The 26,623-nt window shown below is 34.0% G+C and overlaps 1 protein-coding gene and 1 pseudogene across 6 annotated transcripts in view; one reads left to right on the plus strand and one right to left on the minus strand.

The window, feature by feature from the left end:
• Positions 1-26,623, minus strand: part of CSPP1 (centrosome and spindle pole associated protein 1) — a 141,718-nt gene that overhangs the window by 32,106 nt on the left and 82,989 nt on the right. For all 6 annotated transcript variants that reach the window (XM_036233280.1, XM_036233281.1, XM_036233283.1 and 3 more), the window contains 9 exons: positions 24,689-24,787; positions 23,494-23,564; positions 20,215-20,308; positions 19,152-19,209; positions 17,268-17,476; positions 15,178-15,299; positions 14,736-14,814; positions 7,257-7,386; positions 5,568-5,715 (listed from right to left, as the gene is read on the minus strand). In XM_036233280.1, the coding sequence (XP_036089173.1) occupies positions 5,568-5,715; positions 7,257-7,386; positions 14,736-14,814; positions 15,178-15,299; positions 17,268-17,476; positions 19,152-19,209; positions 20,215-20,308; positions 23,494-23,564; positions 24,689-24,787 (1,010 nt within the window). The remainder of the gene's footprint in view (positions 1-5,567; positions 5,716-7,256; positions 7,387-14,735; positions 14,815-15,177; positions 15,300-17,267; positions 17,477-19,151; positions 19,210-20,214; positions 20,309-23,493; positions 23,565-24,688; positions 24,788-26,623) is intronic.
• Positions 2,892-3,011, plus strand: LOC118612118 (annotated as a pseudogene).

Below are 26,623 nucleotides of genomic sequence, written 5' to 3' on the forward strand. Positions count from 1 at the left end.
AGTGAAGTCTGATTTTGCATGCTAGGTCTACATAATCCATCAAACGTCAGGTGCAAAGATGCAGAAGTAGTCTTAAAAGTGGTCAGGGGCAAAGAAAGAGATGTGAAGACCATCCACAGAGTGAGCCTAATGAGACACACAGGAGTAGGAGATGAGGTGGGAGAGAATGAATGGGGAGGAAGAGCATAGCAACTCAAGGAACACGCGGTATGAGAAGACAGTCCTCAAATAAAGATCACGTTTACAGACCGATAAGCGTTTAACCTGGATCATAATACACATATCCAATAAATGTCAGCTGAAGAGGGGACAGCCTCTGAGAGAGTGCACAGGACTTAAAGGAAGAAAAGAACTGCCAACCCAGTTCAAAGTGGATGAGGGCTGAGTACAAACCATTAAACTGGAAATCAGGACATCGATCAGTTCTGAAAACATAGCATCAGCAGAGCGATGGGAGCTAGAAGCTATATTATGGAATATGAAGTACTAACAGGGTGGTAAGACTGCGGCAACAAGCGGAGTACTTGTTAATGTATTTTATATGATAAAAGAAGTATAACAAGGACAAGAGCGGAGTTCTGTCTGTTTGTATTTAAGAATACAAGTAACACAAGTATGTTCAGAGGTGGAAGGGAAGAAATGAGTAGAAAATTGAAAATGCAAGAGAGAAGAGACTGGGTGAAATCACAGAGAAAAGCTGATGACAAGAAAATTACCCAGTACCAAGGACCAGTAAAGCAAGAACTAGCTAGGTGCTCCAGAAATCATCACCGAATCCTGAGATCTATCCGAATTTGGGAGGGAAATGAAAACAGATGACAGGGAAAGTCGAGGTTATCGACTACTAACTGTAGTCCCTAAAGTCACAGAAATGAAACCAATTTAACTCAAATAGGGAATCAATCATTTCATTGTCATCCAATTCACTAGAACAGCGTTGAGACCAGACTATATAAATGAGAATCATTATGAATATTACATACAGTATTCTTTTATTTTCTATTATAAGAATGCAGTACATCGAGCTCTCTCCTTCCAGATGATACCCACAGCTGTGGTTCTGCTGCCAAACTAGTGAATGCTTAGGGAATGAAATCTCATTTGATATTCACCTGCACAAATAATAAATTAAGATATAAATACCCCATAAGGAAACAATATGATAGGCTTCAAAATCAGTAACGTTATAATTTACTGTCTTGATTACACATAGTCCTCTCACTTAGAATAGTCTATGTATTTCTATAAAAGGAAAATTAGTTTTAGCAGAGTACATAATTATTAGGATTTAAGACTATCAGATTCAGCAATCAAAACAAATCCATATTGATTTTTATTGGGAAAAAAAGAATTTAGAAATTAGAAATTGATTTGTCAATCGAGTGGTCACTCTATCTTTTCATGAGAGTCCAATAACAGGTTTGAACTAGGCTAAAAAATAAGATAAAAAAGGCGCTTTGATCAAGAGTGTAATTTTCCAACTGTAAAAAGATGTCACTAAAAAGAAGCTTTATTTCTAATGTAAATCATCATCTTTAGTATAAAACTGGTATTACAAGAATAATTCTACAACAAACAGAATTACAAAAGAAAATGACACCGATTGACAAATGGGAAAAATAATTCTACTCCCTAAACAACTTAGCAAACCAATGATAAATTATATGATATCTATAGGTCAATAATACATAAACAGTACTTTAGTTTTTTCATTCCTTAATTTATAATCTTTTTTTCAATAAACAAATGAGTATTTTGATATTAAAATTAACTTTAAAAGTTATTTGCTTTTTACTCTGGTAGAAAATACAAAACATTTTAAAGAAAATGGCTACGATACATTAACTATTACTATAGGCCCACTATTATTCAGCAGTCCATGGCTGACATACCAACTCATTTACATTCAGTCAATTCAGAGGGTTAAAGAATATTTCCAACTCTGGTACTACACATTTCAAAGTTGACTCAATTTAAAATAGAGACACTTACTTTTAGAAATCAGTCTCTAAGACAAATAGAATAATCTAAATGGTGGCTCATAAAATAAATCTCATAAATTTAAAAATGAAATAACAAAAAGTATAGTCTCTAGATAAAATAGAATATACACTAGAAATGAATAAAAGAAAGCTATCTGGAAAATGCCCAGATATTTAGAAATTTTAAAAACTCACTTCTAAATAATCAAGTCAAAGAAAAATCACAAAAAAAGATTAGAAAATTGAATGAAAATGAAAATATAACATTTTGAATTTGTGAGAAAGTTAAAACAGTACCCACGGGAAAATCTGTAGTTTTTAAATACATTTATTTAAAAAATAATAATAATAATGTCTCAAGTTATAATCTAAGTTTCCACATTAAGAAATTAAAAAGAAGATTAAGCACAAAGCAAACCAAAAGAAAATAATAAGGAGCAGAAATCAGAAAAACAAGAACAAGAGAAAAACCAATGAAAATAAAAGCTGGTTCTATGAAAAGATCTATAAAATAAATAAATATCTGCCAGACTGTTTAAGAAACAAAGAGAATATACGAATTATAAATATCAGGAATGAAAAAGTATCAGGAATGAAAAAGGAACCAGCATTGTAGATCTTAAAAAATAATTAAATATTATTAACTTTATGTCAATAAATTGAAAAACAGATGAAACTGGTAAATTGTTTAAATGATTCAAAACACCAAAGTTCACACAAGAAGAAATAAATTGAATATCTATTCACTAAAGAAACTGAATTCATAGTTTAAAACCTTCCCAAAGAAAATTCTCAGTCCAGATGGTTTTATTGGTGAATTAAACCAATAAAAGCAGAAACTTCCCAACTTGTGCTGTGAGGCCAGCATTATCCTGATGCCAATATCACAGAACATGGTAAGGAAAGAAAAACAAGAGCCATGTCACCCTTAATGCGCCCGATCCCATCTGATCTTGGAAGCTAAGCAGGGTCGGGCCTGGTTAGTACTTGGATGGGAGACCACCTAGGAATACCAGGTTATTCCTTCTCCCAATCATAACCCCTGGCAATCACTGATTTGTTCTCCATCCCTGTGGTTTAGTCATTTTGAGAATGTACGAAGAAGTAAGCTTTAGAGAGGGCTTCTTTTACTTAGCATCATTCCTTCGAGAGTCTTCCAAGTTGCTTTGTGCAACGAGTTCATTCTTTTTTACTGCTGAGTAGTGTCCCATTGCATTAACGTGCCAGTTTATCCATTCGCCCATTGAAAGACATTAGAACAGAATTAGCTTTTTATGGGAACTTGAATAAGGAACTTTAATGAATAAAGAACTGAGAAAGAAACAGATTTTAAGTGTAGAGCAAATAACAAAAATGAGAAGCATTTAATACAGTTGATGCTACGTTACAACTGCATGGGTAACAGATTTTGATATTTTATTAAAAAATTCTTTCCCTTATAAAGATATCTTCCTTAGAGAGCTATGATAAGGGTGAATATTCAATTTCTTTAATTTCTTTGTAATCAAAGATAAAGGAGTAATCAGAAAAGCCAGCATCTGAATTAAAGTTAGCCAATGGGATTATACGATTTTGGTCATCACAAGAAGTAAAACAGAACACTGCTCTTTACTACGTAATTCAAATATAACAGAAAAATTACGTTCCCTGCCTCTCTAAAATATAATAGCCACATACAAGACAAGCTGATATTCTTTATATAATGAGTTTACTTGTTTGCAAAATACCATTAAAAAATAGCTCCAATGTATCTAATAACATGGCATACCTTTTCTATATCATGGCATGGCTACAGCATTAAAAAAGCAAACTATTACTGCAAAAAATGAAAATCTTAGAATAGTTTGCTCCATTCCCATTAGATCACGGAATTCTAAAACAGTATTTTATAATTCAGTAACCCACATTTATCCTAACACTTCAACCAATTAAAAGACATACGGAACACCATATCTGCATTGTCTTAATTGGAAATAATCTTAGAGGCAAGCTAGACAGTTCTAGGAAATTATTCTATTCCAATGTTTCCCAAAGCTTCAGTCATTTAGGCATCTCCTTCATGGTAACTGGTATGTTTCTATCAATTAGCAGTTTAAATTTACTGTGGCAAAGGCTGGCTAGATGCTGGTCAATCTCACATGCTCCTCCTGGGCGTTAGGAAAGCGAAGCCTCCCAGCTCCCGTGTGGTTAAGTTAGAACCTTGTAACGAGGTCTGAATTGTGGAAGACAAAGACAAACATGCTATTCCTCCACTCCTAGGCCAGGCCCCAACGAAGTTCTCCACTTGTTCTCCCACCCCTGGGCCCTGCCTGTGTAGCCAGAAGGGGAGGCCTCCAACATGGAGGAGTGACACGATGGACAAGGCCGATTCTTGAGTCACCTCCGGGAGAAGCACCCAAACAGCCAGCCTCAGGATGCGACATGCATGAGAAGTAACCTCTACCGCCCTGAGCCTTCAGCTACGGCACTTCTGTTAACAGCTAGAATGATACCTCTACTTTAAAAGGGAACGTTAAAGTTCTATCCATAAATGGAAAACCAGTGTTTTTCTACTATATATTCAAAGATATTTAACCTTTTAAATAAGAAATGTTTATCTATGTATCACCTAAAATCACATCATCTATAGAGAGTAAGCATCTTCAAAAACTATGAGGAAAATATTTATGGGGTAAAGACAGAAAAAGAAGAGTTATCTCATTAATTTAAGTGGGCCTCAAATAGATTTCTTCTAAAAAGCCATCTTTAACAAAGAAACAAAAGCATGATATTTAAGAACTCTAATAACTCAGTATTCAAAAAAAATCTTCTGAACGCATCATTCAACTATCTCTAGGATAATGTAAAACACCTAAAGAACAACATGAAATCTATATTTTTACCATTATAATCAGTTTTTATGATTTATTTCTCATTTCTAACTAAATAATTTTCAAAAACGGTATCTTTGCTCTACTTTAATTCTCAGCTAAAAGCTAATCAAAGAGGATCCTACTGTATATAATGGGCTAACTGTAGAAAGCCTCTCTTTTCCAAGAGCTTATTGTGTGATTTCTAGATCAAACATTTCTGAAAGATAAATCAATATAATTCTGCAACCTGGCAGAAAACTTCTGAGATAGTCTTTATTTTTCAAAGGGTCCTTGCAAGGAGCAAGTATATGATATCTATGAATTAAACACAACATCCCTTGCCACACTATTCCACATCAGTTATTTTAAAGCTACACAAAACGAACAAAGTTTAAAAAAAAAAATTGTAGTAAGAGTTTTATGATTTTTACTAGGAATCTTTTTGAAATTCTCAGTACAAGTTTGGGTAAAAACTTACCAAATAACATGAGCTTTTCTCTGCAACTGAGTTATTATCACCAGAGGATGGACAGTTTGTAGTAAAAACGAGCACTCTGAAGGAGAAAGGCTCTCTAACCTGTTATTACCAAAGGATCTCTTTTGCAGTAAGCTACATAAAAAGAGACCTTGCTTTACAGGCTATGATTCCAGAACCCTTCTTCCTACTTCCATTATTTTTGAAAATTAAAAAAAAGTTTCTTTTAAAAACAGCCAACCCATGGAGATAACATACTTATCAGGTTTCCCTGGGCGTCCCTGAGCGGGGCTCCCCCTCCGCCTTTTCCCCAGGGGTTGTAGCTTCTCATTTCGGCTTCCAGCTTCGCTTCGTAGTCTTCCTTTTCCTCACGTTCTTTCTTCCTTCTTTCTTCTCTTTCCTGAATCTTGACAACATAAAAAACATTCACATTAAGTGCTGGCAATATTGTGATATAAAAAGTTAGTGGTAATATCAGAGTTTATTTTATTTTTCTTATTAGAGAAAAAACCAGAGGTTTTATTTATTTATTTTTTTCAGTATGCTTCACTATAAAATTTAAAATCACAAATATATGTAACACCCAATTTTAAAACACTTCGATGGTGGGAGTACATGGTTATGGTTCCCTCACATGATGCCACTAGAGTCCCTTCCAGCCACCGATGCCACTTTGGGCTAAGCCAACTCCTCTCTCCCACCCCCAGTGTCTGCCTGAGCCATTCCCTCCCTAACCTCCCCACTTCTGTAGGGACCAATAGCATCTCCCTACTTTCCTTTATGGGACTTGGCCAGCCACAAACTACTCCCCACTCCTCACCAGAACTACTCTACCCTGGGCAAACCCCATTCCCAGAATTCATAAAGGTAGAAAGTTTAAAGCTCTTTGGGGAATATCAGGCTGCTTAAAGTAAAACTTTATGCAAGCACACAAAACGAACAAAGTTTTATCATCAGGTGCAGGTACAGGCTTGTTCTCTAGAGACATACGGATAGGCAATGAACTAGTATCTATATTTTGGAAAGTTACTTTTGAAATTATAACCAAATACATGGAAAATATAAGCAACCACTCAAGCAAGGCCAAGGAAGTCATCACATACACAAGGTAACTTCTAGACTTAGGAAATATAGTTTTTTTGGTGGTGTGAATATGCTTATTTAAAACAGATAAATCCAGTCTTTTATTCTGTAGAATACTAACATATAAAAATGTTGGTAATTCTATACCTTTAAAAAAATCCATCTTTCGAGGAGGTTGCATATGTTAAAAAAAAATGAACAAAAGAATGAACAAAAGGAGCATAAGAAGAAATCTAAGTGGAACATCACAGAAAAGTACTACCTCAGGTGGACAGGAGTCGTAGGGTCTTCTCGGAGGTGCGGGCATTCCCCGCCAAACCACACATTTTACTCTAGTAAAACCTCTTCAAACGCTGCAAACTACACAGAACCCGTTATTCTCCTCCCTAAGTGCCTGCCTCTTTCTGCCCCTGTCACTGCTTCATTATTCTCCTAGATTACAACACTCAGAATCACCTTCACGCCCTTTCTCATCCCCTATATCCAAGTCCTGTCACTGAAACCCCAGAACTATCTCTTGAATATCCTTCTCATCTCCCACCACCCCAAAAAACAGTTTCTCTGCCACATTTCTTTCCTAATCGTCTACATCACAACCAGATAATCTTCCTGAAAGCCAAATGCATAACGTGCAGCTCAAATATCCACAACCAGGTGAAGCCCCCCCATAACTGCCCAGGCAAGTAGTCTCCCTATCCTACACTTCCAATGGTGTGCCCGTCTACCTGCATCAAAACCTGTCATAACGAAGTATAAGTAACTGGTATCTTTTTTTCTCCTCTGCCATACTCCGAAGTCTAAAGGACTACTGTGCTAACACACAAAAGGAATGAACAAATGCATGAATGAATCGGTAACGAATACCTGCTGCTGCAAAGCTTGCTGGTAAGACTGAAGTGACTGCTTTGAAGGCTTTGGTTTATCTTCAAAAAGCAAGCCAGAATTTACTGCTCGATCACTTGTAATTTTCAGTTCATTCTGTCCAACGCTGTTCCTACATCAAATACACAATTAATGATTTGAATCCATCTATGAAGCAAGAAGACAATGCAACACTCCTCTGAAACAGCAAGGCATATAAGCAGTACATTTAAAAGCAGGGAGGCAGTTCTCTGTAGGTCAGAAAGAAAGCCTGAAGTAAAAGACCTTCCCTAAGTTTTTCCCGGTCTCTGCTTTCATAATCCACCGAACTCAAATTTACAGGATCTAGTTCTTGACCTAGGTGGTAGTTACATGGAAATTTAAATGCTTTGTGGTAATTCATCAAGCAACAGACACATGACTTATGCACTTTTCTGAATGCATAGTAATAACAATACAGTGGAAGTCTCGCAAATAATGTAACTAGTGACTTACTTAATGAGTATACTCCAATATCGAGTAATAGCTTCTTAGCCATTTCAAGAATAAAACGAAATAATTATAGTAAAAAGTATGACTGTCCCAAATAAAAATTTTCGAAAACCATATAAGCAATCCAAAAATTAAAAATTCAAAATATCATAGTTATATAAACTTCATGCAATAAAGTGCTATTTGTCTTAAATACAACATGTTAAAGTACAGGAATACAATGACTTTGAAGAAAACAATACATTTAAAAAACCTGGATTATAAAAGGTAAGCGTTAGTTTTATAATAAAATTATAGTTATAAAAAAGGGACTACATAAGGCATCTCATCTCCAAAAACATCATCATCATCACTTTAAATGAGTTCTCTTTGTGTATTCGACTTACCCAATTTATTTACAATCTTCGATTAGGATAAACAGACATGTTTGTGTATACTGTCACACTGAATTATGAATGGGTAAAAAAGAAGAGGAGAACCAGAGCAAATGACTCCTAACGATTAAACTTTTTCAGAGCAAGAGGGCTGTGTGTGTAAATGAATAAAGAAGGTTGGAAATGCTTATCTGAGTAAACAACCTCTCAAAGCAGTCGCTATAAATTACATGGTGGAATGGTGGATAGGTTTCAGTATTGTACTCATTTTTCTTCTAGTTTCTTACCCCTCAAATTCTTGATCTTTACTTATCAACTCCTCCCTGCTCAAGATGGAAGGAAATTAGGTATGTATGTACAGAGGAGAAGGAGGAGAGAGGCATGGTAATTACACAACTCAATGATTTTCAGTGAATTTACGGAGTTGCACAACGATCTCCACCATTTTTCTGTAACCCCAAAATATCCCTCACACGCGCACGCCACCAATTCCCACCCGCACCCAGCCACAGGCGATCACTAAGTCAGTGGCCTGCTTTCTGTCTCCTCAGCTTTGCTCGTTCTGGACATTTCATACAAATGAAAACATACAAATGGATTCTTTCACCTACAATGCTTTCAAGTTATACTGTAGCATACATCAATAGTTAATTCATTTTTATTAAACAGTATTTCACTGTATGGATATTAACACCTTTTGTTTATCCATTTACTAGCTAATGGACATTTGAACTGTTTATATTTTTTAGTTATGAATAATACTGTTATAAACATTCACATTCAAGTCTTTGTGCATACATGTATGTGCATTTCTCTTAAGTATATGTCTAGAAGTAAAATTACAGTATTGTAAAAGTACATGCTTAACTTTTCAAGAAACTGCCATTTCCTGCAAATACTTTTTATATATTGATTTTTTTATTCAGCGATTCTACTCAAAATTCCTATTATTTCTAATATTTTATCCATATATTCTTTTGCAATTAATATCAGTTTTCTTTCTTCATTCCTAATTCTTCTCCCTTCCTCCCTTATTTTTAACCTTGCTACAATTATTGGGCACTAAAAGCAAGTAGTGATAAGAATACTAGTCACACTGTCAATCTCAAAAAGAATGTTTTAAACACATCACCATTAATTAAAATATATGATGTAGGTTTTTCATGTTTACACCTTTCCCTAGTAATGGATACTAAATTTTATAATGCTTTCCCTGTGTCTATTAAGATTATCATACAGCTTTCTTCTGTAGTCTGTTAATGATATATTACAGTAATTGCTAACTAACACCAATTAGCACTCGGTATATATCAGATTTTATTCTAGATGTTTTACATATTTTAATTCATTCAATCCTCAGAGTAACCTTATAAGTTGATACCATTATTATCCCAAATAACAAAGAAGGAACGGAAAACACACGCTTCAAGTTAATTAATTAAATGAGGATTCAAACCAAGACACTCTTCCCTGCAAAGTCCATACTCTTAATTGATAGGCAGTATTACATTGTCATCCAACCTTCCAGAGTAATTCCAACTTGGGAATTACTTTTGTACATTATGAGGTTCAGTTTATCTAAGTTCATGAGTAAGAGTACCCTATAACTTTCCACTTTCATATGGACTTGTCAGGTTTGAGTATAAAGATTATGACAGTCTCATAATAATAACTGTGAAGAATTCCCTCTTATTCTATACTCTGCGTTAGCTTGTATAAGATTAATTTCTTTTCCTCGAATGTTTGGTATAATTTACAAGTCCATCTAGACCTGGAGCTGATTTTGTGTGAAGATTTGAGACTAATGGCCCAATATTTTTTTTTCTTAACAGTTTTGATGCTATTCAATAGGTTTTTCTACTTGAGTCAGTTTTCACTGTTAAATTTTAATAAGAATTTTTTTTCTTCATTTGATTTCCAAATTCACTGACATAAAATTGATAATATATCCTCGTTGTCTTTTTAAAGTTAATTACAACTATAGTTGTAATTTTAAAACTGACAAAGAATTTTTAAATTGTAAAAATTGAGAAATAATTTTTTCATCTCTAATAGTTCTTATTCCTCTTGCTCTTGATTTGACAACAAAAAATTGTCAATTTTTTTATATTAATGTTTTCAAGGGACCTACTTTAGACTCTATATTGTATGTTAATCCTCTATATTGTATGTTTCTATTTCATTAATTTCCATTCTTTTCTTTCTTTCCTTACTTCTTTGGATTTGCTTTGCTGTTCTTTTTCTCACTTTTTAGATACTTCATTATTTCCATTTTCATCCTATTTTATGTATTTTCTAAAATTGCTCACTTTCTCATTTCTAATATATGGAAAAATGTTAAAACTATTTTTAAAATTGATTTCTACCTTAAATAGTGCATAGGGTATGAGTCAAATGAAATTTAGTGAGACTTTAAGGACTAGAATATGGTGAGTTATATAAATTTATTCCTATTAGCAAAAACAGAGATTCTGAAGTTTGGGGTACATTTCTATATATTTCCATTAGGATATGCTTGTTAGTTATGTTAAGTGAATTCTTCTATAAACTTACTATTCTCTGCTTCATCTATCACTTATAGAAGGTAGTAATAAACTCTCACGCTTGGATTCCATATTAATCTTTTACCTGTAACTCTTTAAAATTTTGCTCCATATATCTTAAGACCATGTTTTTAGGTACATAAAATTTTCTATTATATTATCTTTATAAGGAGACTCTTTCTGTCATAAACCTTTATGACTGAAAAATCCATTTTATAACTAGACAAATTTATTTTAATTCATATTCTCCTAGCATATCCCTACTCTTCTGCTTTCAACTTTTCTACACTTATATAAGTAACATGTACCTGGATTTTGCTTTTGTATCCAGTATGAAAAGAGTTCTCCTTGAAGTAGATTCTTAACCATTTAAATTTGCCATTTAATTTTGACTTATAATCAGGTTAAACAGTCTCCTTAAATCTGTTGTTTTTTTTTTCCTTTATGATTTTTTTCCCTCTAGGGCGTTAGAAAGTTGCACCTTTGTCCATGTACTTTATGTGGTTACTCTAGAAATATAATGTCTATACTTATCAAAGACTAAAACTAACTGAAATGTTTATTATCTTCTCAAGATACAAAGATTTTTAAACTCACTAACTTCTCCTTTTAACCCTTTCCAAATTATATGCTATTCCTATTATTCTTAATTTTACTTACTTTTAAACCCATCATAATTTTGCATAAATATTTCTTTAATTCCATCCATGTATTTACCACTTTTTCCTTCCACTCCTTTGTGTAACTCAAGACCTTCCCTTTACGAACTCCTTCCTTCTGAATTCAGAATTTCGTTTACTTGGGGTCTGCTAATTTCAGTTGTTTCTCTTAAAATATTTTAAATTCAATCTAATTTATGAAAAATAACATTGCTAAACATAGAATAATCTCAACAGATTGATGGTATCTTTCGTTATCTTCTGAATTCCTTCCTAGAGTGTCTTTGAAAGTAATGGACAAGTGAATAAAGAAAATGTGGTATATATCCATACAACAGAGTATCAGCTTTTAAAAAGGAAATCCTGTCACATGTTACAACATGGATGAACCTTGAGAACATAATGGTAAGTACAATAACAGACACAAAAAGACAAATACTGTATATTCCAGTTTTAGAGATGCCTAAGTCAGTCAGATTCAAAGACACAGGACGCAGAATCCTGGCTGCCAGGGCCCAGGGAAAGCGAGACTAGAGAGACGTCATTTAACAGGTACGGAGTTTCAGTTTCACAAGACAAAAAGAGTTCTGGAAATGGAGAGTTGCACAACAATATGAACGTACTTAACGCCGCTAAACTATACACGAAAAGTGCTTTAAATGGTAAATTTTATGTGTATTTTACCACACACACAAAAAATAACAAAAAAATTAAGATGGTAATACTGACTAAACAGATCTATGGATGATATATAATTTCTATCAAGATCTCAACTGCTTTTTTTGCAGAAATTGGCAAGCTAATCCTAAAATTCACATGGCAGTGCAAAGGACCTAGAATAGCCAAAACAACCTTGGAAAAGAAAAAAAAATTTCAGCACTACAATAATCAAGTGCTATCGCCATAAGGACTGACACATAAATAAATGGAAAGGAAAAGAAAATCCCAGAAACAGACCCATACAAATACTACCAAATGATTTGACAAAGGTGCAAAGCAAGTCAAGAGAGGAAAAATAATCTTATTAGCAAATGGTGCTGGGAGCCGAAGACATCTATAGACCAAAAAACAAAAGGACCTTTGATCTAAGTCTCATATTTTATCTAAAAATTAACTTGAAATGGATCATAAACCTAAATGTAAAATTACAAAACTTTTAAGGGGAGGGGAACAGGAAAAAAATTTTTGGAATTTAAGCCTAGGAAAGAGTACCTAAACTTGATATTGAAAACATGATCTATAAAAGGAAAAACTGATATACTGAACTTGATCAAAATTTAAAACTTTTACGATACGAAAGACCCTGCAAAAATAAAAAGACAAGCTTTATACTGACAGAAAAAATTTGCAAATCGTGTATCTGACAAAGAACTATATACATATATATATAACATTTAATGTATATTAAAGATATATATTAAAAAAAATCTCGAAGTTCAGTAGTTAAAACAAATAAAACCTATTAGAAAACGTGCAAAAGACATCAAGAGACGTTTCACCGATGATTTATAGATGGCAATAAACGCATGAAAAGATGTTTGACATCATTATCATTATGAAAATGTAAACAAAACCCCAATGATATAACACTAAACACCTATCGGAACGGTATAAACAAGAGCCACAACATCAAATGCTGGTGAAAATATGAAAGAAACCAAATTCTTAATATAGTGCTGAAAGAGTCTTTCTGAAAACGCTTTGATAGTTTCCTACAAAATGAAACTTGTAACTACTATACAATCCAACAATAACACTCCTGGGCAATTATGCTAAAGAAACGAAGGCTATGTTTATGCAAAAACCTAAATACAAATGTTTATTATAGTAGCTCTATGCATAATAACTTAGATGGCCTTCAACGGGTGAATGGTTTAATACACTGTGGTACATCCATACCATGGAACTCTACTCGGCAATAAGAACAAATGAACTATTTATACATAAGACAACCTGGATGAATCTCCAAAGAATTTTGCTGATTTCAAAGGTAACTCTTTAATCCCTTCCTCCTTTTTCATCTACTCCCCAACCCTCCCACCCCTGGGTCTGGTAACCATCTATATCTATGAATTTGTTCCATTTTGTTTATTTTGTTCTTTAGATTTCATATGTAAGTGAAATAATATGACACATGTCTTTCTCTGACTAACTCCACTCAGCACAACACCCCATAGGTCCATTCATGTGGTTGCAGATGGCAAGATTTCATTCTTTCTAACAGCTGAGTAATATTCCCCTGTATATATGTCCCACCTCCTGTTTACCCATCCGTCCATTGATGGACACCCAAGTTGCCCTCATATCTTGGCTACTATAAATAGTGCAGCAATGAACATATGGATTCACATATCTCTTCGAAGTGGTGTTTTTAGGTTTCTTCAAATACCCAAAACAGTCATGGGGATGTGAAGTATAGCATAAGGAATATAGTCGATGACACTGTACTAACTGTGTATGGTCTCAGATGAATACTAGATTTTTCAGGGTGATCACTTTGTAAATTATATATGTCTAATCATTATGTTGTACATCTGAAATTAATATTGCATGCCAACTGTAATTGAAAATTTAAAAAAAAATTTAACCCCAAAAAGTTACATATTAAATGATTCTATTTATTTAACATTCTTAAAATTATATAGAAACAGAGAACAGAAAAGGTGTTGTCAGTGTCAAGGAGGGAGGCAGGGCAGGAAGGAACTAGGTACGTCTATGAATAGTACCGCCATGAGGAATCCTTGTGACAGGAAAGGGTTCTACCTCTTGACTGGATCCTAAGCAGTACATCTGGGTTGTGATATTGTACCACAGTTTTGCAAGATGTTAGCAAGGGCAGAAACTGGGTAAAGGGTACACGAGATATCTCTATTATTATTTTTAATGATTCCACCATGGGACTCTATAATTATCTCTAAATAAAAAGTTCAGTTAGAAAAAAAAAAAAATGACACTCTAGAAGTACACTGACATGAAAAAAACTGTTTATGATATACTATTAATTTTAAAAGCAGGTTATAGAACAGCACATACAATAACAATATAATATCATTTTGGTGTGTATTTTTATGAGTGTGTGTGTGTACATAGAAAGATTTCCTGAAAGCATATTTAGATATGTCTATCTCTGGATGAATGAGACTTTAGGCAATTCCAATTTCTGCTCGTTTGTTTATATTCTTATTTATCAATAATATGCATGCATGACTTTTCTAAAGAGAGAAAGTGAAGTTATTCTTAATTTTAAGATGTGCTTGCTACGAAACGTTCATTTGAAAGCAATACTTTAAATATGCTGGTTATGCAGTAACTACAAATTAAAATAAGTTACACCTTCAGAGAAAAAGAATGAGTTGAGTAATACAGGTTCTACGGAAGACAATAATCATTATTGTCTTGTAACTAACGACTTACATAAGAGGTTGTGCTGGCTGGGGGGCGGCAGGTGCACTGACATAAGCTGCAGGCTGTACTCCCATCATTCCTGAACCATCTTAAAAAAAATAACAAGCATTTATGCCACAGTATCCATTTAATAACATTCATCTCTAAAAGAAAGTCACATAACTGAACATGTTACCCTAAGGAAAAAAATCTCTATTTCATTTTGAGTTAGGAGTTAACAAAGAAAACTGCAAGAAAACACAATATAATTATTTCTTAAATCTAGATAAAAAGGAAATAACTATGAAATATAACTGAGTTTTAAAAGGGGGTATTTATTAAATCAATAAATGTATAATATTTAAATTAAGTAAAGCTACGCTTTTCTCATTTATATATTTTTGGTTGCACAAAAACACAATTTTCCTGACTGAATCACTGGGAAAAAATGTTTACCCTATAGATAACTTACAGTAAGCCAGACTGGGATTCAAAGTATTCCTGGCTCCATAAAAATAGTACGCATCATCATAGGGAGTTCGATAGCTCGTAGCCAAAGGTGGTAGGATGGGAGGTGGAGGCAGAGGTGCAACCCTATATGAAAAAGAAAATTGGAAAAACTCTTCTCATATTTCATTGCAGTTTTTTTAATCAAGATATTTTTTCAAAACTATTACTCAAAATCTAATTGCTGCTTTAGAAAAAGCTATGACACTTACATAAGACAAAAACTTCAGATTTTATTCAAACAACTAGTCATATTCCACTATCCCTGTGTCTCAGGAATACGACAGAAATAAACAGACAATTACAGCAAAGAGTAGTAAATGAAACCATACAAGCAGACGCAGAGTGCTAGAGGAACACGGATCGGGGCCATCAAAGCACGCAGGCGAGGAGAGCGTGACAGAGGCCTTCTGGAAGAGGCGGCGCTTCAGCCGGCGGCTAGAGCGAGTTAATCACAGAGGAAGGGCAGGCAGTTCAGGAAAAGGCAAAGGGGAACAAAACAGGATTCCGAATGGTTTCATCTGGCTAGGGGAAGAGGTGCATTTTCTTTAACTCTAAAAATGTACTGTTTTCTCAAAGGAGGTTAACCGTATGTGAAAAGGATACCACTTATATATCAACAGTAAAGTATGACATAATTTTTAGTATTTCATAAAGTAAAAACTTTAACTTCAGCACTTCATTACTGATTAGAAAATATCACTATTTCCACCAAGGCAATATTTTCCAATAATGAAAATGAAAAAGCTAAATTCATTTAGATGAACAGAAATAGAAAGGGGGCATCCTAGAAAGTTTGACCTTTTTAAGTGTATCTTAATATGTTCTCCCTTGTGTATACTTCAAAATAATCCTGCGGAGCTAAGATGGCATTAAAGTTCTCTTCAGTAGTGAAATTTTCACATTTACTAGTCACTCAGTGTGTCTAACCTTACTAACCTCTCTCCACAGATACATAAACAAGCAGTTGAAAAATTGCTAAGAAAAAATGTTAATATCACTAAATCTTACACTTTTACAGAAATTTAAGATTTAATCCTCACAACAAACCTGTAATTGCAGATAAAGAAAATATATTACTATTCCACTTTTACAAATGAGAAAATTGAAGTTCAATGAAGTTGTGGTTTGCCCAAAATCCAGACAAGGAAGTCAACCATTTTGATCCCTAAACCAATGCTGAGACCATCATACCATGCTCTGTAATTCCAATCTCACCTAGCCTCTTGAGTCAGGGAGCCACTGGATGAAACAAACAAAACACCTGATAAATACAGTAAACAAAAGTCCTACAATTTGTTAGTAAATAAAAGACCAAGTAGTAAATAAAAGACTGGAAGAAAGTATAGCCCAGAGGACATCACTGAGTAAAGACACTCCTATAATTAGTACATTAATAGCAAGCAAAAAATAAGTTGAAGTCCTGCTAAGAGAAGAAAGAGCAGCTCAGAAGGTATCAGTGTTAACAGGATTTTCCATACGTATAGTCTAGCACAGCAGGAGGCCCTTTACCAACAGAAATAAAATCTTCATGTAATACCTAAATTACAGGTGTCATAATCTCAACAGTTTTCATTTTAGGTATGTGAGTTGCATAGCCCGTAAATAATCAGAGAAAGAGTTAAAGGAAACAGAAGTTAAAGTGAAGTAAGGTATATAAAAGAGCCACACTAGAAACTTTTTCTGCATAAACTGAAGGAATTATTCAATGTTTGCCAAGTGGAATTACAAAATTGAAGAAAACATATCTTTGCTATGTTAAAAGGTATTAAAAATATTCAAAAATATGACCTAAAACTAAATACGTGTACTTATGCATTCTAAAACTACTAAAGCATCTTTAAATAAAAGAATGTTAGAAGGATTTCCCTTGTTTCTGTAATACAGAAAAGGCCAACAATGAAAACAGATTTCAAGAGAAATTATCTGACAAAAGTCGTTAACTGTACAAAAATCTCTGAAGGTGAACATCATCTGCTTCAGCAAGTCCTCCTAAATGTAAAGCATAGCGATACCTTACCTAATTCCCAAACATAAAACATTTTAAACAAGCACCTGGGAGCCACCATTTCACCAAGGGTGCTGCTGAGTCCACTGTGCAGGTCTTCGTTCTGAGGTGGGATGGAGAGGGCTGGTGGGACGGGAGGGGCGGACGGGGCGGACAAGGGAGGGAGAGGTGTCTGGAAAGCTACTCTGGGTCTTTCAGGTGGTATCATTTCTTCAAAGTGTCGCGGTGCCACACTAAACTGCTTTAGTCTATCGGGCTAAAATAAAGAAAAAATCTGTTTGTCACACAGAACCAGAAATTAAAAGGTGGAAGGGACCTCAAAAGACTCTATCCCAGATTGCCAGCAGACACTTTAGTCACAGAAAAACAGAATTCTACAGCTATAAAAGATTTTGAAGATCTAAACTCTTATTTTATAAATTGAATAACTGAGGCTCCCTGAAAGTATATAAGTCACCTAACGTCTTTCCAATAATTAATAATCAAGCAGTCTGGAGCCAGATATTAATTCTAAATATAAAACTCTTTATTATACCATAACACTAAACACTATGCTGCTTTTCTATCCAACTGCCATTTCTGATGTTAAAGTATTCTGCGGCAGAGTAAGCAAACGTTTTCTGTAAAGAGCCAGATAGTAAATATTATATCAGGCTTTTGCAGGCCATACTACTTGACTCAGCCACAGTGCTAAAGCAGCCCAAAACAATATGTAAACAAATGAGCAGCGGTGTGCTGCAATAAAACTTTATTTACAAAAATTGGCAGCAACTGGATTTGGCCAAAGGCTATACTTTGCTAACTCTTCTCTAGAACATCATTTATGTGCCCTTTTCTAAGATTTGCACATCAAAAGTCACCCTAAAAGTAATAGATAACGATTGTGTCTAATATTTTTATTTATTTATTCTCATAAAGCAACTTGATACTTTCTAAAGAATGTTTCATTCAAACATAAATAAGGTTTCTCAAACACTAATGTAACTATAGATCCGAGGTTTATAATGCCACCATATTACATTAAAAAGTTCAAAATTAAAAAATTAGTTTTGATTATGAAAACTATTTCAAAGGGTTTTTATTGAGAGAAGAAAATATATTCAACTTTGGAATTTACCTTTGTTTTCCAGCCATGTTTTTCTTTCCCAGGAATGATTTCTCAGATTAATCTAAAAATTTTACTCTATGAGTAGTCAAAAATCACACTTGAGAGTGATGCTGGTATAGTATTAAACTTTTTAAAACAGGTAACTCACAGGTTATACACTTAGCATTAGTGAGGAAATTCAAAGTTGCCTAAAGTTGGATAACTTTAAGTTGCTGTATTCTTTTTAAGAATGAACTTTTTAATGAAATTACAGTTTCTTAGTCATCAAAGATGAAACTAAAACTTGCCCTTAGCAAATTAAATTCTACATATCTATAGAAAAAGTACACTTTGAGCAGAGCAATAAATTACCTTGTCCTTACTTAACTGCAATGATGTGAGTAATTCATTCCACTTAATGATGAGAATTGAAAAATTAAAGAATAAGGTTATTACCTTTTTAGTTTTACATTAAATAAAAATTACTAAAATGCTTAAAGACTAGAATTAAGGATTTTAGTTTCTTTGGAAACCAATCTAAGTGGTCAAGACATTCTCAAAGACAATAGTCACATCCATTATGAATTAAAAGATAACTTTCCCATGGAATAGTACATGTGAACATAGTAGAAAGGACTAATTTGAAAAGAACAAAACAAAACAAAAAATGATGCACATATGAAAACAAAAAAATTGGTTCGGGGACACGAACGAGTTTAGTTTATTACTGTTCACGCTGGTCCCTCTTCCATTCCCCCAATGTCTTCTCTCTCCCTCCACCTGCTGCCGCGTGTGAGGCATGTGAACGAGAGACTGAACATTAAAAGACGCCAAGAACACTTACCGATTTCTCAGGGTCTTGTGCTCCAGAAGCTGCGACCCTGAGTTCCAAATCTTTTTCTCTAAACAAAATCAAAGTTTTATATATTAAAAAGTTACAGTAAACACCATCGAAATCATTATCATTACTGAAACAAACATACAAAAAGTCCATGCAATTACACCTCCAAAAAAGAATAATTCCTTTAAGTGATAGTAAATTCTTAAATAATTCTGAAAAATAAATGTTCTGATTTGGTGCTAAGTAAACTAGGTTTCACACATAAACTGACTTGGAATAAGTACCTCTAAACCAGTCCCTGGGGTACTTCAAAGCCTAAGCATTCACACAGAATAATGTACAGAAGTAAAACAAAATCTTCATTTTGTGAAACAAATAACGTTCTTTTAGGGTACATGTATGTTTTCAGTTAGCAAAAAGAAGGGTAAAAATTTAAAATATCATACTTTCTAATAAGAGTTTTAAGAATATGTTAACAAAGGCTAATATCGCACAGTAGATACTGGCTTCCTCTGAGAGAAGAAACTAAAAATGATAGGTCTCAAACTCTCCACAATCAAGATAGCTATTCCTAATTTTAAACTGTATTAATGTTTCACAGGTATTTCTACAAGATTATAAACACTGAGACTTTTATACAATATAAATATCTGTAGATTTATCAGTGATTATTTTATACTGTATATATGTGTGTGCCATTTTACACTTTTAAAAGATAAAATACTTTTATTTTGTATTTCTTACTATATGTGGGATAATATAGTGGGCAAGTAGATAACATGTCACCCTAAAAGAATAACTGAAGAAATCAACGCAGATATGTAAAAGGCCTGCTTTAAATATATAGTCTCATTTGTTATCTATGACAAAGAAAATGAACACTCTCATAGTATTTATTACTTTTAACTTACAACGTGCAGGTTGAGATTGAAGTGATTTACAAATACAAAACCATTTGAGAAAAAACATCCCCTTACTTTACTATATAATAGTTACCACCATGTCATTTTATACAAATGCATTTTAAATTCAAAACATCTCTTTTTAAATGCAAACCTTTCATTACCGTCTTTTGTTCTTCTGTTGTTCAGCCATTTGTTCCAATAGTTCTTGTCTATATTTTTCTTTCCTTCTCTGAATAGTTTCTCGATCTTCACCTCCTAAGAAGTAAAAATAATGCAGTCTTAACTCAAGTACATATGTGACTAAGAAACTCAAATTTTTTAAACCTTAACTCTTAATAACTGTATCGAAGAGTAAGTATTGCATAAGCAGGAAATAAAGTAAAATCATGTACATCATTACCTCTTCAATAATTTTTACAATTTATGACTATCTACTGAGTATCAAATACAAAACAGATTAATCCTTCCCAAACCTCTACATTTAGTCAAAAACCTTCTGAAATAAGACACTCTCATCCCCATCCTCGTGTTTCCAATGACCAGGATAACATCTCCACTGACACCTCCCAAAAGCCCCATAAATTGAACAAGTAGGTCCAAAATGAATGTCTCAAAATCAATTGCCCCTCTTTGTTCTCTGCTAATGGCTCGGATAATCAAGCCACACAACCTCACTGTGACTGACTGCTCATCTTCTCGTACTCCACGTGAGGACCCTCTTTCCTAGTCTCACAGCCTTAATCTTGGGTGGGAACACTCCACATTTCACCAGGACTGCAACAATAACCCCCTACTAGTCTCAGGAACTCCCTTTCTCCCTGCTTCAATCCAGCACACTACGTAAGATCGTCTTAAAATATAACATTAATCACACTGGTGTCCTGCCCAAAAAACTTCGATGGGTACCTCAATTCTATAGGAAAAAAATAATAAATCTCTCACCCTAGTATCACTCATGTGAAAATCCAGTTGTGCAAACATTTTAGATCCACACATTATTATTGTATATATGTTAATGACACAAAAGAACCTCTTAATCTAGATACGTATAATCTGGAACACTAACAAATCACAAGATATCAAAAGTGCAACTGTACCTGTTTCTCTGCTACCTTCATTATTAGTCTCCCACCCATCAGTGGACATATAGCATCTGAGTTTGTCCATTAAGCATAGATGTCAGCAATGGCGAAGCTCCCCCAGGGCAAACGTGATTTAAATTAAGGTTAATCAATAATGTGTTACAATCAAAGTAGACAGGTCCATTCTGCTTCTGATCATGATGAAGAGAACTTAACCTCCCACCATAAAAAAATAAGTAACACTAGGCAAAATATATGAAATAACTCTTTCAGATACTGGACATCAGGCAGCACAGGACTATAATACCTGAGGGAAGAAAGATAAATGAGCTGAGCCCTTTAAGTACCACCCTTTCTGCCTGAATGCAAGTTCCAGACTGCAGGGTACAGGGAAGGAGAACCCAAACGAAGCTGGGAAACTGAACTTAATTGAGCAGATAAAAGATCAAAATTCAAGGAGACTAGAAATGGCTGAAAGTTTAGGGCAAAACTGAAAAAGAAGTATAAAAGAGCTTTAGACCCATAGAAGGGTCCCTTCTGATTTTGCACAATTTTGTACATGCACAGAGTGAAATTCTATTAGGTTGGGCAAAAAAAAACTATGGAGGATACGTAAACTGGACAATTCTCAGACCTCAAGCAGAGTGGAGAAAAATTTCAAGCTCAAGTTAGTTAGTACGGAGTTCTCAGTGAACCCCTAGGGCAGGTGGTCAGAGAATTTAATAATTCTAAGCAATTGGTAGAACAAGTAAAAATCATCAAGGATGTATAAGACAAACATTACTACCAAGCGACACTACACTCAACCACCACACAATGCACATCCGTTCAAGTACACACTCAACAGGTATCAAGATAGACAATATTCTGAGCCATTAAAAATTATTTTAAAAATTCGAATTTGAAATAATTCAAATGATACAAATTATTTACTTGGCCTAGAGGGGAATTAAATAAGCAATCAACAGCACAAAGAAATTTAAAAACGTACTTCTAAATAACGACGATTCTGTTATAAACCCCACAATGCATTATTTTTGTTCTAAGCAGTCAACTGTCAAGTTTTTAAATAAAGCTAAGGGCTCCAGATGACGTCCATGGAGCGAAATTATAGGAAGACAAAGTTCAGTTCAACTGAAATGAGACTATTATGACAACCGGAGAGCCACCTCCAGATGGGACGTGCTGCCTCTGCAGAGTAAGCTTCCTACAGGTAAGTGCAGACACAACCTGGGGGGGACAACCGTGATCAATCGCTGGAGTAAATGATTCCAATGGTTTGTTTCAAACATTAAGTCTATTATGTCACCAAATAGTCATCTATAATTCCTGCATTGTACAAATGATGAGCTCATGCCACTCATCTTTAAAATTTCCATTTATTGATAAAATTATTTCAGTGGATTTTCAACACAAAAAGCCATTTCTCCAATTTTTGTCATGTTTAACAAAATATATCATCAGAATGAAGCTTTTCCTTGGACCTACTGATAGGTTAAATTCATCAATTCTCACTTAAAGAGATTACACTAGAATAAAATAATAGGTGCTATTTCATTTTGCTCCCAATAGTCTTTTCAAAGAAACAGATATCTGAGAATATCATTTAAATTATATATCTCTAAACCAAGATTTGAATTTCTGACTGCTTTCAGGTCGAATGAACCTAAATGTTATCCAATTTGCTCATACACTTCAATGAAACCAAATTTCAGGTAATTTTTTCTAATCGCTTTTACACAGAGAAGATGACCTCTTTTCTACTTAGAGTTACACAAGGGAACAAGGCTTTCTTCACAGTGGTTCTGAAATTAAACTGTGACAAGAAAGCAAACCAACATGCTTATCTTAAGCAATGTCCTTCATTTCTGATAAAGAGAAAATGTGGGATTCTGATCATGATTGGAGCAAAACACCTCAGAAACCACAAGGAAAGAACATGGGAAAAGATAATTATCAAAAATAAAAAAGCTTTACTTCAGGAGAATTAAACTAAAACGTAAGGCAATTTGCTAGCCAAAGAAGAATGAAGAAAAAAAACTATCACATATAAAACAGAACATAAGAAATAGCCACATTATAACGAAGTGCTAATGAAATACAAAATTAAAAGCTTACTACTGCAATTAATAATTCACTTATCATCTACTGAAAAACTCATCACTAAATAAGTTATTTAGCTTTAGATAGAGCTATATAACACATGTTAAACGCTTAGCATAGTACCTAGCATAAACTAAGTGCTAGTAAACATTCTCTATTAGCATGAGTAGTATTAATTACAACACTGAGTTCTCACCAAAGGACTTTTATAAAACACTTTGCAAAAGTCTAATCAACTGGAAGTTTTGCACGTACCAAAGAGCATCCCCGCAAAAGGACTACAGATGTATTGGTTAGTTGATTTGGATGAATCGTTGTCTTGAGTCCTATAACAAAAACAAAAACAATTGGAAATCGAGTAATTTTCAGGAAACAAAAATTTAGAGTAAAATGTAGTATGAGTTATTGGCCTTTCCAAGTACTATGGATACTCTAATAGTTACATATTTTTAAAATTAGTGTAAAATCATAACATTGTATCTCTTTATATGGTGGGACTCCAATGTACTCAGGCTCTATAAATATATTACCTTTTTCTTTGGACTGCTTTTAGATTGCCAATAAAAGCATTTTTATAAATAAGAATTTACCCCAATAAAGAAAATGAATATAAGTACATATAAATCCTAAAAAAAGAAAGGTGGTATCTATGCACACACTTATAAGAAAGTTCACCCCTAAAAGACTCCTTCCAGGAAAGACCACTCCTTCACAGAAACCTTCATTATTTAGACCCAAACAGCAAAATCTCCTATCTCATGCACTTTTATAAATATCTTTTCTTCAAAGAAAATTGCCACCTGACACATGACAGTGTCTTCTTTATACACTATAGATTCAGAACTGTTTATCCTTGCCTGTGACACATGAAAGCCAACAAAACAATAAAAACTTTAAATAGAAAGAGAACATGAATGTAAAATACATACAATTTCCATTCTTTTCAATGACAGAATTATGTATGAGCACTAATTTTACAACATTAAGCGTAAAAGTTATCTACTCAATAAGCTGAAAATCAAAAATAAAGTTTTAAAAGAAAAACTTACATTGCAGGAATATTTTCAATTAATTTCTAGTCAAGTTACAACACTCCCATAATTCCAAGATATTTTAAACTGATTTTTAGTCCATTACATTATATGCTTATTTCTCCTTTTATTACTTGAAACAAATTTATACACTTTATAATGAGAGGAACTTATTCAGAACACCTTGGCATGCTTCATACTCAAAATGTCTTCTTTCAAAAAATGCTGTAAAGTACTATAGAGTTTCACCTAACACAACTCCACCCCTCCATTATTTTCCTTTTAAGTCCTCTGTCAGTAATAAGGAAGGCTGCTAATATACTATACCTTTCTACTTTGTCAGCAAGCCCGTTTAAATTTAGCAGGTGCCATTTCACAATGTAATGACTGAAGGGTAGAATTCATGTTACATACTCTACCTTTTACCTCCAGCAGATGAAATTCGTATGTTTGACCGTTCTGTGACATCATCACCATACTCCATAGCAGGCGCATTCCCTTGTCTGTTCCCGTACGTCCTTAAAAACACATTAACTTATAGAGCTTGTTCCATATACAGTGGACCTTCTCTTTGGTATTTTTACATTTAATGTCGGAAATATTAAAGGGAACAGAGTGTTACAATGAAGTTTTACTGTAAACACATTCTAAAGTTAATTCAAATGAGATTTAAGTATGATCTGCTGGTTACTAAGAGAATCTGACAGCTTGGATTTAGTAATCTTTAAAACAAAAAAAGGCTTTTATAAATTATTTCAAGATAACTTACAAATTTAAAATTTAAAAACTATGCATATACTAAGACTTTTTCATCACTCCCTTATGCAGAGAATATCCACTGCACACCTAGTCCGTGCCAAGCACTGTTCTAGGCACAGGGCACGTGGGCATAGTCCTGCCGTCATGACAATTATCGTCAAATTTCAAAATGAGATCACTTTTTTAATCAAAATTCATTGATTCTGGGAATTATTTCACCACATATACAAATCTTTTTAACGTAAAAATGTTGCAGCACACTTACCATTTAATTAAATCAAATGAAGCAAAGTCATTACATTTGCTAACAGTGTCAATCACATGAAAGAATAAATATTAGCAACAAGGACATAGAAAACATTATAAACAAACAGGCTGATGCATGGGCAGAAAATGATAATTTACTTACAAGGTCGTAACAACAAAAAAAGGTTAGAATGTTTTTTATTTCCGTCTTAAAAATCCTTCTCAGAAAATAATTTTTAAAAATGTTTTTTCAATTAATCTTTTTTTTCCATTTGGCAAACATTGATTTTTTTAGCTTATTTTCTCATACCAGAGAAACATGATTGCTTACACTAACATCTATCAGCATTCATGAAAATCACCATTTCATAAGTCTTACTTCCTACACAATTAAACTATACTGTCTCTAAGGAGGACTATTATAACAAAATATGGCTGTTAAAACATTTTTCAATATTTTAGGTGAATTTCATTATCACATTAAGAAAAATGGCAATTTTCAGAAGAAAAGAACTTCTCACTCTCCACATAGCCACCATATAAAATTCTTTGTTTCCATCACACAAGCCACTGTCAATGTCATCTGTGGAGAAAAAACTATACAACAAAATCATAACCTTAATAATGTATGACCTGGCATGACATAAATGGCTTCCATTTTTTATCCACACCTAAAACAAAAGAACCCTCCGCAAGCCCTTTCAAAAAAGAATTTCAAATTTATTTCGATTTATCAAAACACAGCTGGTTTTACACCTAAAGTCTAGGTGCTCAAATCTCTCCTTTAAACTGACACATCAGTGTCATGAACAGGTAAATATAAACTCAAATTCAAGTTTGTAATTAATAACATCGGGCAATCGGACTGTTACGCAGAAGAGTTAACAGAGCAGGCCGAGGAATGCGTATCCTTAGAAAGATCCCAGCTGGCCCTTCGCTAGCACCTGGGAACACAGATTTTGGGATGGGTCCCACCATCCCCAGGCTAGTGAGACCGGCTCACTGCGCCTCAACTGCTTGTATAAACAATGCAGTTTATGCTGACCTTCTGCTCTACCTTGGGAGTCTGGAATTTTGGCACCACCAGGAAAAAAGTGCCTATGCAAACAGCCCCCAGTGAAAACCATGGGCACAGAGTCTCTAATGACTGCATTTCACCCACGCTGTCACAATTCATTGCGGGAGGGATTTAAACATGTCCTGCATGACTCACTGGGAGAAAACTCTTGGAAGCTTGTGCCCGGTTTTCTTCGAACTTTGCCCCATAGCCAGGAACATAACTATATATACAAAGTCATGTGAGTCCTCCTAGAGAATCCTCAAACATGGGAGTGGTCTTGCAAACTCAA

This window comes from Rousettus aegyptiacus, unplaced genomic scaffold (genome assembly GCF_014176215.1).
Source record: "Rousettus aegyptiacus isolate mRouAeg1 unplaced genomic scaffold, mRouAeg1.p scaffold_m13_p_15, whole genome shotgun sequence".
Lineage (NCBI taxonomy): Eukaryota > Metazoa > Chordata > Mammalia > Chiroptera > Pteropodidae > Rousettus > Rousettus aegyptiacus.